The sequence below is a fragment of the Equus asinus genome, chromosome 16 (assembly GCF_041296235.1).
Source record: "Equus asinus isolate D_3611 breed Donkey chromosome 16, EquAss-T2T_v2, whole genome shotgun sequence".
Lineage (NCBI taxonomy): Eukaryota > Metazoa > Chordata > Mammalia > Perissodactyla > Equidae > Equus > Equus asinus.
Genome location: NC_091805.1, coordinates 2,205,792 through 2,221,217, shown reverse-complemented (window position 1 = coordinate 2,221,217; position 15,426 = coordinate 2,205,792). Strand labels below are relative to the sequence as shown.

General features: G+C 41.1%; 1 protein-coding gene across 34 annotated transcripts in view; it reads right to left on the bottom strand.

The window, feature by feature from the left end:
- Positions 1 to 9,030, bottom strand: part of ATG4C (autophagy related 4C cysteine peptidase) — a 155,855-nt gene extending 146,825 nt beyond the window's left edge. For 14 of the 34 annotated variants that reach the window (XM_070486411.1, XM_070486412.1, XM_070486413.1 and 11 more), the window contains exon 1: positions 8,596 to 8,890. In XM_070486411.1, coding sequence (XP_070342512.1) covers positions 8,596 to 8,875 — 280 coding nt within the window. In that variant the 5' untranslated portion in view covers positions 8,876 to 8,890. Of the gene's footprint in view, positions 1 to 8,595 lie in introns of all 34 variants that reach the window. The other 20 variants (XM_044748913.2, XM_070486414.1, XM_070486419.1 and 17 more) reach the window with 9 other exon arrangements.
- Between the last annotated feature and the right edge of the window lie 6,396 nt (positions 9,031 to 15,426).

The following is a 15,426-nucleotide window of genomic DNA, read 5'->3' as shown; positions in this document are numbered from 1 at the left end:
AGAGACCTCCTTTACAAGACCCTTGCCAAGTGCATTCACCCCGCCTCTGAGCGAGCACTTGTAGAACAGAGAGCTCAGGACTTAATGAGCTCTGTACAGAGCTGAAAATACAGCTGTTAGTTTAAAAGCCTGATAATGTTTTAAACTATTTTTTCTCCACTAACACAGCTGTTCTAGAGCATCCATATAACTACATGATACCGGCTAATTTTAAATAACTACACTTGCTAGAAAGATATATGGAACGAAAAATCTGTGTTCTTACAATTTCCACTAACTGGTCTTGGTTGCGCCCTCTGAAATGAATCCCTTTTCCATTTGATAGCCCACCAGATATTTAAAGACATTCCTCCTACTCCTCCTCCCTCCATCATCTCTCTTCCACATTAAATATACTCAACTCCTGGGGGCCGGCCCCATGGCCGAGTGGTTAAGTTTGTGTACTCGGCTTCTGTGGTCCAGGGTTTCACCAGTTCAGATCCTGGGCGTGGACATGGCACTGCTCATCAGGTCATGCTGAGGCAGCATCCCACATGCCACAACTAGAAGCACCCACAACTAAAATATACAACTAGGTACCAGGGGGCTTTGGGGAGAAAAAGGAAAAATAAAATCTTTAAAAGAAAATTCTCAATTCCTTCAGTTAGAAGAGTGTTACATGAGTGCTAATGAGGGCCTCAGTCAGGCTACTGGTAAGTGAGTAAGAAATGAGGAGACCTAAGCAATGAGCTGAGCTGGTAGAACTGGCAACATCATACAAATGTATGAATGGGGCCATGCCCACACACAGGAGAGACTAAAGTGCCTCTGAGATCCCAGGTCTGACGTCTAGGAGGCTAACAAGGGCTAACAATGCCTTTAACAGAAACAGGGAACCCAAATTCGGTATGGGAAGACAGCGAATTTAGTTTGAGACACACTGATTTTGAGGTCTGTAACAAGTAAACGTGGGTAAGATCTTTCCCAAGTCCCATTCCATTAGTTACTTTTGCCCAGAAAAAGCTGTGTCTGTATTATTGAGACTAGTAATTATATGTCATTTAAACACAAAATGTCATATTTATTCATTCATGAAGTATTGGAGTAGTTACTTCTCTAAGGCACTGTCAGAGAATCATTGAGCCATCAAACCCAGTTCCTGTCCTCATTAACCTTATATTCTAATAATCAAGATATTTATAACTAACCAGAACTCAAGACAATGTGGTTATGTCTCACAAGGGAAATAAAAAGTCTTATAATTATTAAGAGAAGTATTTTTCTTCTTTCCAATGAGAATGTTCACATATGAAAAACATCACAGGGGAACACATTGTCACCACTGGCATTCTTCAAATATGAAGAACAAGGACATACAAATAACATAAATCTTTTTATTCTGGGTATAAATACAGGAAAACACTAGCCATATTTCTCATGAATGAGTTAAAGTACTCTCAACAACTATGTCTACTGTTAAAGATTAATGCTTGAATTGTATTATCAGTCAAAAGAAGAGCATTGTTTAAAATGTTCACCAACAGAATTGTTTTCGCTTATAAACTGATGTCCTTTTTCTCATCATTTCTAATATTAAATAATATATCAATTTGAAAATAGAGCTACAAGTTTAAAGCCTTGCAAATATAAAAACTACATATTCTCTATCTGATATAACTGTTTTAGAGTTCCCTATAACTATATATTATGATAAAGTTTTAAATTATTATGTCCACTTTAGTAGTTTTACAAATAACTGATTTTACAGAAAGAATCTATTAAAAAGTAGTTTAGTAGCAACTTAACTATATTTTAAATTGATAACATAATCACACAGAAAAAATAATTCAAATAACTTTGAACACCTACTTTCACTATACATCTTTAGTGGGATATATTCTAAGGACATAAAATGGCAAAGAAATCTTTAGTTGGTAAATCTTTTGTCGGAGGAAGTATCAGTATGGTAATTCCAAAATCATCTTATGTGTGTTGTAGGACAGATTAGATGAGTAAATATATTGGTATGGTTGGGAATCAGAAGTTTCCCTGTAGGAAAAGGGAGATACAAATACGAACTGAGGGAAAGTGAAGACGAACCCTATAGTTTTGAATTATAAGTGAAGGTATCCTATAAACTCATGATTTCTTTTTAAAAAAGTACTTTTGTGTGTGTCCATTTAAAGGACCTATAAACAATGATATTCTAGTAGCAATGAGTATATTCAATGCCCAAATCTTAGTTTCTAAGTACCATTCCCCACTAAAATGATCAAGAACTCCATGGAAAATGACAGACTCCAGGACTTGAGCAGGGAACATACAAGGTGAGCCTGGAACATCTTATTGTATGAAAAAGTAAGAATGTGTCCAATACCAATGTGGACATACACAAAGTCCAGAAGAGCCAGTTTGAAGGGACTAACCAAATTTGAGATAATTTAATCACCAAAAAAAGAATAATGGTAACATTATAACACAGTGGGTAAATTTTTTCTAAAAGAATCCCTGGGTAGACAGTGATACTAAAATAAAAGGAGAGAGGAGGAATAGCTTCCTTAGAGAAGACAGCCAGCAAATGTGTAGGACTGAGAGAACTGGGACCACTATTTGGCAACAATCAATGCAATGATTGATTCAGGCAAGGATCTTCAACGGCTACTAAAATCACTGGATAGAAAAAAATTGTTGGAAAACAGAATATCCAATGATCTCAAAGTATCACCCCCACAGAGTAATTACTAAGTAAAAAAGGAAAAAGATATTTTAGAACGTAGAAATCTGGCTGACCTAAGTGATTGATCTTAACCAGACCAATAAAGGGGCAAACTATCATTATATTACTCCTGATGTACTGAAATGGAATGTCTACAATATATCCTATGTAGTAGTCTCAAAAAAAATTGTAACCTGAAACTGTGAGGCAACACTCAGACAAATTCATTTTCTGAAGCATTCTACAAAACAATTGGCCTACATTCTTCAAAAACATCAATGTCTTGAAAGACCAAAAAAAAGGAAGGAAGGAAGGAAAGAGGAAAAAGAAAAGGTGGGGATTGTTCTAGATAAAAGACAACAGAGGGGCCAGCCCGGTGGTGTAGTGGTAAAGTTCACGCACTCCGCTTTGGCATCCCCAGTTTCAGGGTTCAGATCCCGGGCATGCACCTACACACCACTCATCAAGCCAGTCTGTGGCTGCATCCCACAGACAAAATAGAGGAAGATTGGCACAGATGTTAGCTCAGGGCCTATCTTCCTCAAGCAAAGAAAAAAGAGAGAGAGAGAGAGACTGGCAAGAGATGTTATCTCAGGGCCAGTCTTTCTCACCAAAATAAAGAAAGAAAGAAAGAAAGAAAAGAAAACAGAAAGACATGACAACTAAATACAATTTATAATCTCTGATTGGATTCAGTATTTTAAAAAAAAAAAACTATAAGAGACATTACTGGAACACTTGGGGAAACGAATTTTTTAATACAGCCTGTACATTAGATGATATTATCACATCAAGGTTAAATTATTTGGGTATGCTAATGGCATTATAGTTACGCAGGAGATATCCTAGTTCTTAGGAGATGCATGATGAAGTATTAAGGAGTGAAGTGTCAGAATGTCTCCACCTTACTTTCAAATGGTGTATGTAGCAAGGAAAAAAAATGTGCGAGTGTGCTTGTGTGTGCGCGCATTGAGAGAGAGAAAGCAAATGAGGTATAACGTTAACAACCAGCGAATCAAAGTGAAGGATATACAGGGTATTTGTTGTACTACTTTTTCAACTTTTTTTTACAGGTTTGAAACTTAAGTTGGTGGAAACACGCAGGGAGGAAAAGAAGTTGACTTTAGAGCAGCCTGAGACTTTATAAAGTCTAACCACATCTTCACTTTGCCCATAAGAGCTTAAAAACGAGTACAAGCCCTCCACCGCTAATTTCCTACGGCTGTAGACTAAACATAACCTCTGATGAGAACTCTGTGAGAGATGACACGTGCTGACTCATCTGGGACACTTACGAAAAAGTAAAGCTATCTTTATGTAACATTTTCTCCAAATATAACTACCAAACAAACTTCTTCAATTAAGATCTATTTGCTATAAGGAACTCTAAAATTAAAATGTTGTCACAGAAGACATGTCCAGATGATCTCAGACCCCATATCACTACGATAATAGTAGACACAAGCTGTACCAGGAATTTTGTTACCCTATGCACATATATCATCTCATTTAATCCTCACAACAACTCTACAAGGCAAGCACTATTATTATCCTCATTTTATAGACAAAAACAACAACGAAAGCTTGGAAAGACTAAATAACTTCTGCAAGGTCATACTGCTAGCAAATAGCAAAACACACCTTGAATCCAGGAAGCCTGACTCCAAAACCCATGCTCTTTCCTCTACACACTCTACTGCTTAAAAGTAAAATTTAAATGGGGCTGGCCCCGTGGCCGAGTGGTTAAGTTCGCGCGCTCCACTGCAGGCGGCCCAGTGTTTCGTTGGTTCGAATCCTGGGCGCGGACATGGCACTGCTCATCAAACCACGCTGAGGCAGCGTCCCACATGCCACAACTAGAAGGACCCACAACGAAGAATACACAACTATGTACCGGGGGGCTTTGGGGAGAAAAAGGAAAAATAAAATCTTTAAAAAAAAAAAAAAAAAAGTAAAATTTAAATAATAAAGTGATTGTACTGATTAAATATCTATCAACAATTACACAAAGGAGAGCTTTCAAAGAAAAATCACAATAGGTGTTTTTCCCCTAACACATATTTATATTTACATATATAACTGAATGAAGTTAGAATTTAACCGGACGCCCTATTTACTGCCAAATCCCAAGCAAAAATAAAGATGACATATAATTGCATTACTCAGTCACCTTGTTACATATATGGCTGACTATGTTACATACAAATTCAAAACAAATACCAACATATTTCCAAATGCTTTCATCTAGAACTTTTTCCCTGCACACTCAAGAAAAAAATACTGAAAAAACTTATTTCAGGTACACCATTCCTCAAATATACTTAACTGAAACAATGACATAAAAGGAAAAAGAGAATAACTATAAAATTAACCTTGAACACTGACGCCACAATAAAAAATATTAACAAACAAAGCACGTTCCTCCAAACCTGGTTATCTTACTATGTTCTCTATCTCAGCGAACTGTACCACAATGCATCCAGTTACATAAGCCAAAAAGCTAGCGATGGTCAATGGCACCCTCCTCTCCCTCACTCCTCATCTCCAATGCGCCACCCCATCCCACCTCCTAAACATCTCTGAAATCCAGCCTCTTCCATCTATCTTCACCACCACTCGTCCAAGATGCCCTCTCTCAGCTGGCCTCTCCCCATGTACACTCTTATCTCCTCTGTAGAGCATCAAGTCCTCTTCATAGCACTTACAATAGCTGCAACTTAAACCTCTGCAATGGAATATTTGATTTACATCTGCCTCCCCTGTTACACAATAAGTTCTATGAGGAAAGAGACTGAATCTACTCACCATTATATCACTACGGCCTAGGAGAGTGCCTAGTAAGTTAACAAAAGCTAAATGATTGAATGAATGTCAAACATTACAAATTTGTTTATAAATAGTCCAAAAAAATAAAGGGTTATAAGGCTCACCAATCATTATAAAGAATATCTTATTTCACCATTTCTAGATCATACATGTTTACATTTTAACTCTGAAACTGAATACATCCTACAGTTGACAATCTTTGTTTAAGTGGCAATATTTTTTTCTTTCATTGTGATTCATAAAATAATAGTGCATCTCAGAATTTTTTAAAAAATTCTCATGATTTGACGAAATAGGTAACTCTACGACATACCTGATCCACTCAGTTCAAATCTGGTAAGTTAGCCTCCCTTCTCCTTTGGCCACCACCCTACTCCCAACATCCAATAACTAACAGAGCCTAACTGGTTCTCTCACCAACAGTTACCCATTCCTTTCTTCCATTCCCACTATAACACTAGATCTAACTCCTCACTGCCTCAGATCTGAACCCTTTTCATAGCTTCATTCATTTAAACGTTTGTTTCAATTTCAACCATCCCTGCACCTACTATGTGAAGGAAACTGAAGATAAAAGCAGTCTGGTTACCTGTCCCTCCCTCTAATCTCTCCTGCAATTCAGAATTTTGTTCATTTTATGCCTCAAGCTAGAATTACTTTCCACTTTCTACCTACCAAATCCCTTGCTACTCAAGTTCTAGATCAAATCTCATCTTCCCCAAGAAGTCTTTCCTAGTTTATCTCTCTTTCCCACTTTAACATTCTAAAGTACATAAAATCTAATGCACATTAGCTACATTTCCTGCTTCTTGAAGACAAGAAGCACTCTCATACATTCCGCTGGAGCATAAGTAAGCTCCCTGAGAACAGAGACTTTGTCTCTTTTGCTCACTGTTACATCCCCGCACCTAGAAGAGTATCTGCTCAGCAAATATTTACCACATTAATGCTCTTTACATATGCCAGGGTAGAGAACAAATCTTTGCAGCTGTGATACAGAGGGAAGAGTCAAAAAGAACTGAACTAAATGACTTGAACTCTGAGCTCCAGTTTCTTCACCTACTAAATGTAAACAATATTCAATAGCTCACTGAGCTGTTACAACAAATAAATGCAATAATGCCTTAATAGCATCTAGGACAGAGCTGAGGACCAGAGGATGCTCTCAAGGTTTTGATGATTTTGTGACAATAAAGAGTAAAAAGTATTCAATAAATGCCTACTAAGTGAACAAAATCTCAGGAAAAATATAAAAAGTCTGAGTAATGTCTGGCCTCTTATCATTTATCCAATAAAGAATTCCATGAGTGAATTAATTTTGAAATATTATACATTTTGCCCCTAATCTTAAGCATGGCTGAAACCATTTCTGATTAATTAGGAATAATCCCAATTTGACAGAGTAACAATATTAATATTTATATTTTACTGACACATATAGATTGTATTTGACAGTTTAAAGAAGATTTTATTAAATTTCTATACTGCAATAATCAGAATAGAAAAAAAGCTGCAAACTTGAGTTACATGGTCCCCAGAAAGCCAGGAAGTACAAAAATGTCTGTCTACAAAACATTAGTGAACAGTATACAAGGATGTTTTACCAAATCTATGAAAATACACAGAAATACCTCATAAACAATTACAACAAATAAGTTTTCCAATATATTGCATTCCATTTTACAGAAAAAGAGCATCAGTTAAATGGTTTTTAAACCCTTCTTACTAAACTATACCATTCCTTACATTGCCAACTTTTTTACTCTAAACAGTTCTCAAAACTTGAGAAAATGAACAGATAATTAACTCACTGTATATCCCATTATTGAACTAATTAGAAACTTTTCCTTGTTGGGGCAAGCAGCTGTATTCATCTGCAAATTGGAACCTCCACAGATTACCTTTCAAAGCTTTTCCAATCCCTCTGGGTACTTTCAGTGACTCAGAACCTAAATTACGACCACAAGCAACCAAGGGGGAAAGCGCATTTCCCTGTGCTTGTCTGCTATTAACTGACGCAAAATCACTGCAGAAACTCGCCCGGGGACATCCGTCCCAAGAGAGAATGAGAAACAGAGACCCCACCTAAGTGGACACGGAGAGCTGCAGGACGAGGCGCTCGCCTCCAACTGGGGGCGGCGCACACCTGTGGGAAAGTCATCACTCCAAACCGAGGACCAGCCAAGCTCGGGGACCAGAAACGCAGCGAGCGGCGAGCCGTGCCCGCCGGCCCAGAGCGGGCTCGACGGCGCCCCCGGGGCCCCGCAGGGCCGGGGCGGAGGGAGCGGGGGACACCGAGGGGCCGGGGACGGAGGAGCTGGGGGGCAGAGGGACCGGGGAGGGGGGGCCGGGGTGCCTACGGGCTGGGGGCAGAGGACACCGAGGGGCCGGGGAGAAGGGGCCGGGGAGGTGGGGCTGGCGGGGAGGACACCGAGGAGACTGAGGGGCCGGGGTGCTTACGGGCTGGGGGCAGAGGACACCGAGGGGCCGGGGGCGGAGGAGCTGGGGGGCAGAGGACACCGAGGGGCCGGGGGCGGAGGAGCTGGGGGGCAGGGGACACCGAGGGGCCGGCGGCGGAGGAGCTGGGGGCGGAGGACACCGAGGGGCGACCGCGGAGAGCGCGCCCGGGTGGAAGCCCTAGCGGGGCCGAAGGCAGAAGAGTCGAGGGCAAGACTGACATCTCGGCGTCCGATTTGGGTTCTGTTTCCTTTCCTCTTTCTTTTTGCTTTTTCTAATGGGGAGAAACAGGGAAGGAGCTAAAGGAAGGCGACTGCTCAGGGAAGCCCTCCGAGAAGCCACCGGGCGCGGGGACAGCCGCCCGCAGGCCGGCTCCCGTCCGCCGGCGGCGCAGCCCGGGAGGGCGAGGGCTCGCGACAGGGGACACGAGGAGCAGGGGCGAGCGCGGGCGGGCACGAGAGGACAAGCGACACGAGGAGCGGGGACGGGGGCGCCGAGACCGCACGGAGCCCGCGGTCGCCACAGGAGCCCCGCGGGCAGGCCCCCGAGGGACGCCAGGACCAGAGACGCTGAGGCCCAACCTTCCCCGACTCCGCAGCCGCGGGCCAGCCTCTCACCGAGATAAGGAGACGCGTGAAAACGTGCCGGCGCCGCCGACCCGGGACACGTCCCAGCGCCACGGCAGCCGCCACACCACGCAGACGCTCCCGCCTCGGCGCCGCGGCCGGCCGCCCTCGCGCTCCCTCGCGGCCACCGTAATCCCAGCACCGCCTCTTCTCCACCCGGCGGGTGGGCTACTTCCGGCTCCGCAGCCTTCCGCCGGCGGCGGCGGTAGGGGCAGCCTCCAGGCCTCTTGCTCCGCTTCCCTCGTCCACCCTTTTTCCCTCTGTTCGCCATCCTAGAAGCTAAGTCATCACTGCGGCAAGCGCAGGACCTAGGGAGAGTGCCCACCTGGAAGCGGCGTCTCAGACAAATCACACTAGGCCCGCCGTGAGTTTCCGTTGGACAATTGAACTTCAACTCCCAGCATGCCGTGCGACACCACGCCCTCTCCTGGGGCGCCGGAACTACAAGATCCAGCATGCACTGCGCTCTCCATTCTTCTCTCTCCCCCTGACACCCGCAAGGTGCAATGCGATTTGAAAGTCCTCGTTAAATCCCGTAGGCTAACGTAGAACTTCCCACCAAGCCCAACTTTGGTAAAAGCACCAGTATTCCCCCTATTCCGTTGTGAAGGTACTCTAAGCCAAACTATGGTTGGAGCAGTAGGTAAATATTTGTGAAATATCAAGGAATGTGTGCGCTCATTCTCCACATTCAGCTCATTTTCAAGGATTGAAACACAGGACCGTCTACAAAGGCTTTTTATGAAATGGAAATTTTTATCCTCATTCATAAGGTGTGTTGAGTGAGATGCTAAATTATTGCAAAGCGTGATCCTGTGTCCTTTTGCAGTGCTGCAAGATTGTGTAGGAACAAAGACTACCACACACGCTCCTGAATTGCATCTGAAATTATAGTAAGAGCTACGAGTAAAAAAGTAAGTCTGTACTACCAGACTATGAAACCACATGGGAAAGAAAACCTTTCATAATGCAGAATTGAAAAGTTGAAAATTAAATTTGAAAATATTTTTCAATTTTTTAATGTGTTTAATGGTTTGAATTATTTGTATTCTCACAAAAACAGGTAACTGGAACTATTTATTTTCTGTTACGTGGTTGGGCAACCGAGTAACCAATCACACAGAAGATGTAGCAAGGTCACAAATGTAACATTTATTAGAGTGAGCAAAGTAAATAACTGTTTTCGTGCCTGGTTAGATAGCTTGTGGTTCCATATTTTAAAAGATAGAACTCTGTTATGATTTCTTAGGACAGATAATATGCAGATAACATCTAGTAAGCTGTCTAAATGCCTTTTTGTTACTTTCATAAAGACTTGGATGATAAGAATAAATATATTTTATTTTTTATATTGTGCCTTAACAGGCCATGAGAAACAATGCTTGGATTCTTACACTACATGGTAATTATACAAAATAAAATTGTGTGTATACCACAAACATTTGTTTTCTGTGGGTTTACAGAAAAACAATTTTTAATTGATTAGGAAAACAGAATAGAATACTGTTCATTTTTACAACTTCACATAGAAGTCACAGAAGGAAATTACATTCTGTAACACTGACATGGCATCAGCTACCATACAAACTGCTTTCCAACTCCAGTGTGCTGAATTATGCAGCACAAGCAAGTAAATATTTAAAATCTATGATCACGGAAAACAATCTGCTGCCTTCTATACTCATGCACCAAAACAATATGAATGCAGTGAGAGAAAACATTTCCATTGGAATGATTCAGAGGTAATGATAGACTGTAATTAGGTTCTGTGCTAGTCATAGGTGTTTGTTGTAAATAAATACATAATTTCATCCACTTATTAGGCATGGTATTAAGGAAGCTTTAAAAATATGCTGAATATTTGATACACGTATTTCTAAAGCAGTTTTGATGATCAACTGTGTAAATGAACGTGGAAGAGAATTTAAAGAGTGCATAATTTATGTAACAGACTTTAGGTTTTAAAAAGAGATTCTTGCAGCTGCAGTACTCGGCAATATCCTCTCCTCTAAATGCATCTTCGACTTTCCAATTCAGCCAATTGCCAAAAACTCGAGAGTTAAAATTGGACAAGATGTTCATTTCAGTTCAACAAACAGCAGATGAGTGCTGCTGGGACGAAGCACTCTGCCTAGAAGCTACAGTCTGTTTCTGAACACAGACAGCTTTGATAATTAGGAAAGACTTAAAGGGAAAAGAAAAGAAAAGAGAGCTTTATCAGAATGGAGACCAGAGAGTAAAATAAGTGTGACACCACCTTTTAATAATCATTTATGCATTTGGTTAATTGGAACTCTGTAATGGCTAATATACCTTCTAAAAGGCAGGAGCCGCTTCTTAAACGTCTGTCCCTCCCAGCTCGAAGCACAGCACTCTGTGCAGAGGGACCGGCTTGCCCTGAGTGTCTGTGGGAGTTCACAGTGATGACTGAGCCCCCACAGTGATGACTAAGCCCCTGAGAAGCCCTTCGCATTCGTTCTGTATAGTTTTAACATAAGCTACTTCTAACACCTGTGCTTTTTTTAAATTGGTACTTTAGGTTATGTAATAAAATAGCTATTAAAATGGGACTATTTAACCAGAATGCTACAATTCAAAAATCAAAAAACACAGCTATATATATACAAAATATATATTTATAAAATAACATTTATCTTAAGCATCAAGCCCTTTCTAAAATGCCGTCATATCCCAGGCGTGTACTTTGAAGGCATACTAGCCGTTCTCACATCATTGGTTGTGATAGAGCCCCAGATTTTTGTTAGTAAACTTTTAATCCTTAACTTCTACCAAGTATACTTCTTATCCCTCTCCTTTCCAGACCCAGGGAAACATGAAGGTTCTGTGTAATAAGTAAACATGTACCATGAATGCCCGATAAAGAACATTATTTTGAGGGCCTGGCCTGGTGGCACAGTGGTTAAGTTCGCACATTCTGCTTCAGCGGCCCGGGGTTCGCCAGTTGGGATCCCAGGTACAGACATGGCACCGCTTGGCAAGCCATGCTGTGGCAGGCAACCCAGATATAAAGTAGAGGAAGATGGGCACAGATGTTAGCTCAGGGCCAGTCTTCCTCAGCAAAAAATAGGAGGATTGGCAGCAGATGTTAGCTGAGGGCTAATCTTCTTCTTAAAAAAAAAAAGAATATTATTTTGAGATAAGTTAAACTCAGCCTTGATGAGGCAAATACCTTGTAGATCTGTAAAGGCTAAAAAACTTTTTAAGGAAAACTTAGTGAAAACCTTCCCTCCTTTCCAAGTGACCTTATTTCTATCCCTTCTCCAGCATCTTCAACCTCTTTCTCTCTCCCCACTGCCCCCTTTACCTCAGCCTACAAATATTCACAGACTCCCCGTAATCCTGAAAGCAGCTTCAGTGGACTCAGCTTCCCTCTAAATGCGATATTATTCCATCCTCCTTTTCCTCTCGTAGCCACACTTGAGGAGGTACTTAGCCTTGAAGCCTAGAAGCTACAGTCTGTTTCTGAACACAGACAGCTTTGATAATTGGGAAAGACTGAAAGGGAAAAGAGAAGAAAAGAGAGCTTTATCAGAATGGAGAACAGAGAGTAAAATAAGTGTGACACCACCTTTTAATAATCATTTATGCATTTGGTTAATTTATGCATTTGGTTAACCAAGATGATGACCAAGGAGGCCAGGAATGTGAGGCAGCATTCATCAGCCTCAAGGTTTGAAAACAGAAATCCCACATAAATCTGAGCTCACACTTACCTGTGAGTGTGACCGGCCTTCAGTAGTCTTGGCAGCAAAGTGTAACTGATGTGCTTACACTCACATCCTTCTTTTAAGGTGGAGCCCACCCACATCCTCACAGCCCAGAGCTTCAGGGGAGGGATACTCCCCGCCAAGTCCTACAAAGCATAAATTACGATTTGCTTGATGCTGAGACTCTAAATCAAACACTGTGGCCCATTTTCTTGGTTGAGGCATGAACATGTGACATAATCCCGGGCAATGAGATGTGAGGGAAAATCTGCTGCGGAGCTTCAGGGAAAGTTATTCTCCCAAACAAAAGGCGGTGCACGCTGTACACCCATGGCATGGCAGCACTATCACAATAGCTAAAAGGCATAAGCCACCCACGTGTCCATCAACAGATGACTGGATAAGCAAAATGTCATGTATAGATACAACAGAATATTATTCAGCCTTAAAAAAGTGCAGGCAATTCTGATACATGCTACAACATGGGTGAACCTCGAGGACATTATACTGAGTGGAATAAGCCAGTCACAAAAAGACAAATACTGTATGATTCCACTTACATGAGGTAACCAGAGCAGTCACCTTCATAGAGACAGAAAGTAGAATGGTGGTTGCCAGGGCTGGGGAGAGGAGGAATGGGGAGTTGTTATTTAGTGGGTATAGAGTTTCAGTTTTGTGAGATAAAATGAGTTCTGCAGACAGACGGTGGGGATGGTTATACAACAGCACAAATGTACTTAATGCTACTGAACCGTACACTTAAAAATGGTTAAAATAGTAAATTTTTTGTTATGTGTATTTTACCACAAGAAAAGAAAATTAGAGAAGAAAAAGCAGGGCATGCCAAGACCATTCAATGGCGAAAGAATAGTCTCTTCAATAAATGCTGGTGAGACAACTGGATTTCCATATGCAAAAGAATAAAGTTGGATCCATACCTTATACCATTTTCAAAAATTAACTCAAATGGATCAAAGATCTAAATATAAAAGCTAAAATAATAAAACTCTTAGAAGAAAACATTTGGGTAAATCTTCATCAAAGTCTTCTTAGATATGACACCAAAAGCACAAGCAAAAAAGAAAAAATAGGTAAATTGGACTTCCTCAAAATTTAAAACTTTCATGCATTAAAGGATACTTTGGAGAAAGTGAAAAGACAATCCACAGAATGGGAAAAAATACTTGCAAATCGGATATCTGATAAGGATTTAGTATCCAGAAAATATAAAGAACTTACAGATCAACAGCAAAATAACAACAACCCAATTAAAAGATGGGCAGAGGACTTGAATAGACATTTCTCCAAAGGATATATACATATGCTCAATAAGCACATGAAAACATGTTCAACATCACTAATCATATCTTTATGATAAATAAAAAATATATTTGTTTAGACCTACATATATATACATTTAAGAATAATGTATGTTTAAAATTACAAAATGTTTCTCAGCTACGGTATTAGTTATGTATTCTGTATAAGAAACTACCCATCTCTTGGTGGTCTTAAACAACAGCATTTACTATCTCATAGTTTTTGTGGATTAGGAATATGGGCATGACTTAGCCAGGTCCTCTGCTTCCTGGTCTCTGACAAGGCTACAATCAGGGCATTGCCTACGGCCTCTGGTCCCATCTGAAGGCATGACTAGGGAAGAATGTGCTTCTAAGTTCATTCAGTGATCCTTGACAGCATTCAGTTCTTTGTAGGTTGTTGGACTGAGAGCCTTAGTTCCTTACTGGCTATTGGTCACGGCCACTCTCAGTTCTTTGGCACATGGGCCTCTCCAACAATAGCAGCTTGTTTCCTCAAAGCATGTGAGCCAAGAAGGCAATGGAGAGAGTCTGCCAGCAAGATGGAAGTCGCAGTCTTTTAAAACCCAGTCATGAAAGTGACTCCCCATCACTTTGTGTTCTACTTGTTAGAAACAATCCACTAGGTCTAGCCCACACTAAAGGGGAAGTGATCACACAACAGTGTACATACAAGGAGCGGGGCTCGTTGGAGGCCATTTTAGAAATACCTACCACGGTCACCACATACAATCGCTGCAAATATCATGCTAATTCCTAAGTACCTTGGAACCACGAATTGGAACAGGAACAGAAGCAAGAAAGTGAATGCCTAGCTCTGTTGTGAAATGATCCTTTGCTATGCAAGAATCTATCGCATTCATGCTTTCTGAGAGCAAGGATTTAACAAGTTACTTGTCTTTTTTCTTACCCAAGCATTTTGCCACTCAAATCCTCTCCATACTCTGAAGCAGTGGTTATCTCTGATGTTGCCACAGCAGAACCTAAAACTATGAGGGCAGTTGAACACAGTCACCTTTTGTAGGGCAAGAGATGTGGAGAAGCATTTCCCCAGGACCTGCACACTGTTAGTGTAAGAATGGATGTTCAGGGTAGGGGTTGCACTGGGTTACTGCTGGAGCCAGTTAGGGAATGACAATGATAGTCTGTGTTTTTAGTATGATTTTCACAGGTATGTTATACATGAGACCCTCTAAGGCATGCGGACACAGAGCAGTAGTTCCTCTTGCTTGGGGCTAGTGGCAGAACTGACGTGTCTTAGGCACCTGGAACCCAGTAGGTAGTAAATATTATACTCTTTGGCTTGTCTAACATGTCTCAGCTTTTAAACGATTTTAAGTCAGATCACTATGACTTCAAAATTCACATTTTTTCAGGGCTGGCCTGGTGGAACAGTGGTTAAGTTCACACGTTCCGCTTCTCGGCAGCCCAGGGTTTACTGGTTCAAATCCTGGGTGTGGATAGGGCACCGCTTGGCACACCATGCTGTGGCAGGCATCCCACATATAAAGTAGAAGAAGATTGGCATGGATGTTAGCTCAGGGCCAGTCTTCCTCAGCAAAAAGAAGAGGATTGGCAGCAGTTAGCTCAGAGCTAATCTTCCTCAAAAAAAAAAATTCACATTTTTTCTTCCTCTTTCCTTCTTTTTATTCCATTCTTTTGAAAGTAACTATTTTTCTAATTATAAAATAAAATATATACAAATTGTAAATCATTTGTGAAATGCAGAAAAACAGTAAGAAAAAAAGAATCATTCAAAATTTCATCGTCTAAAG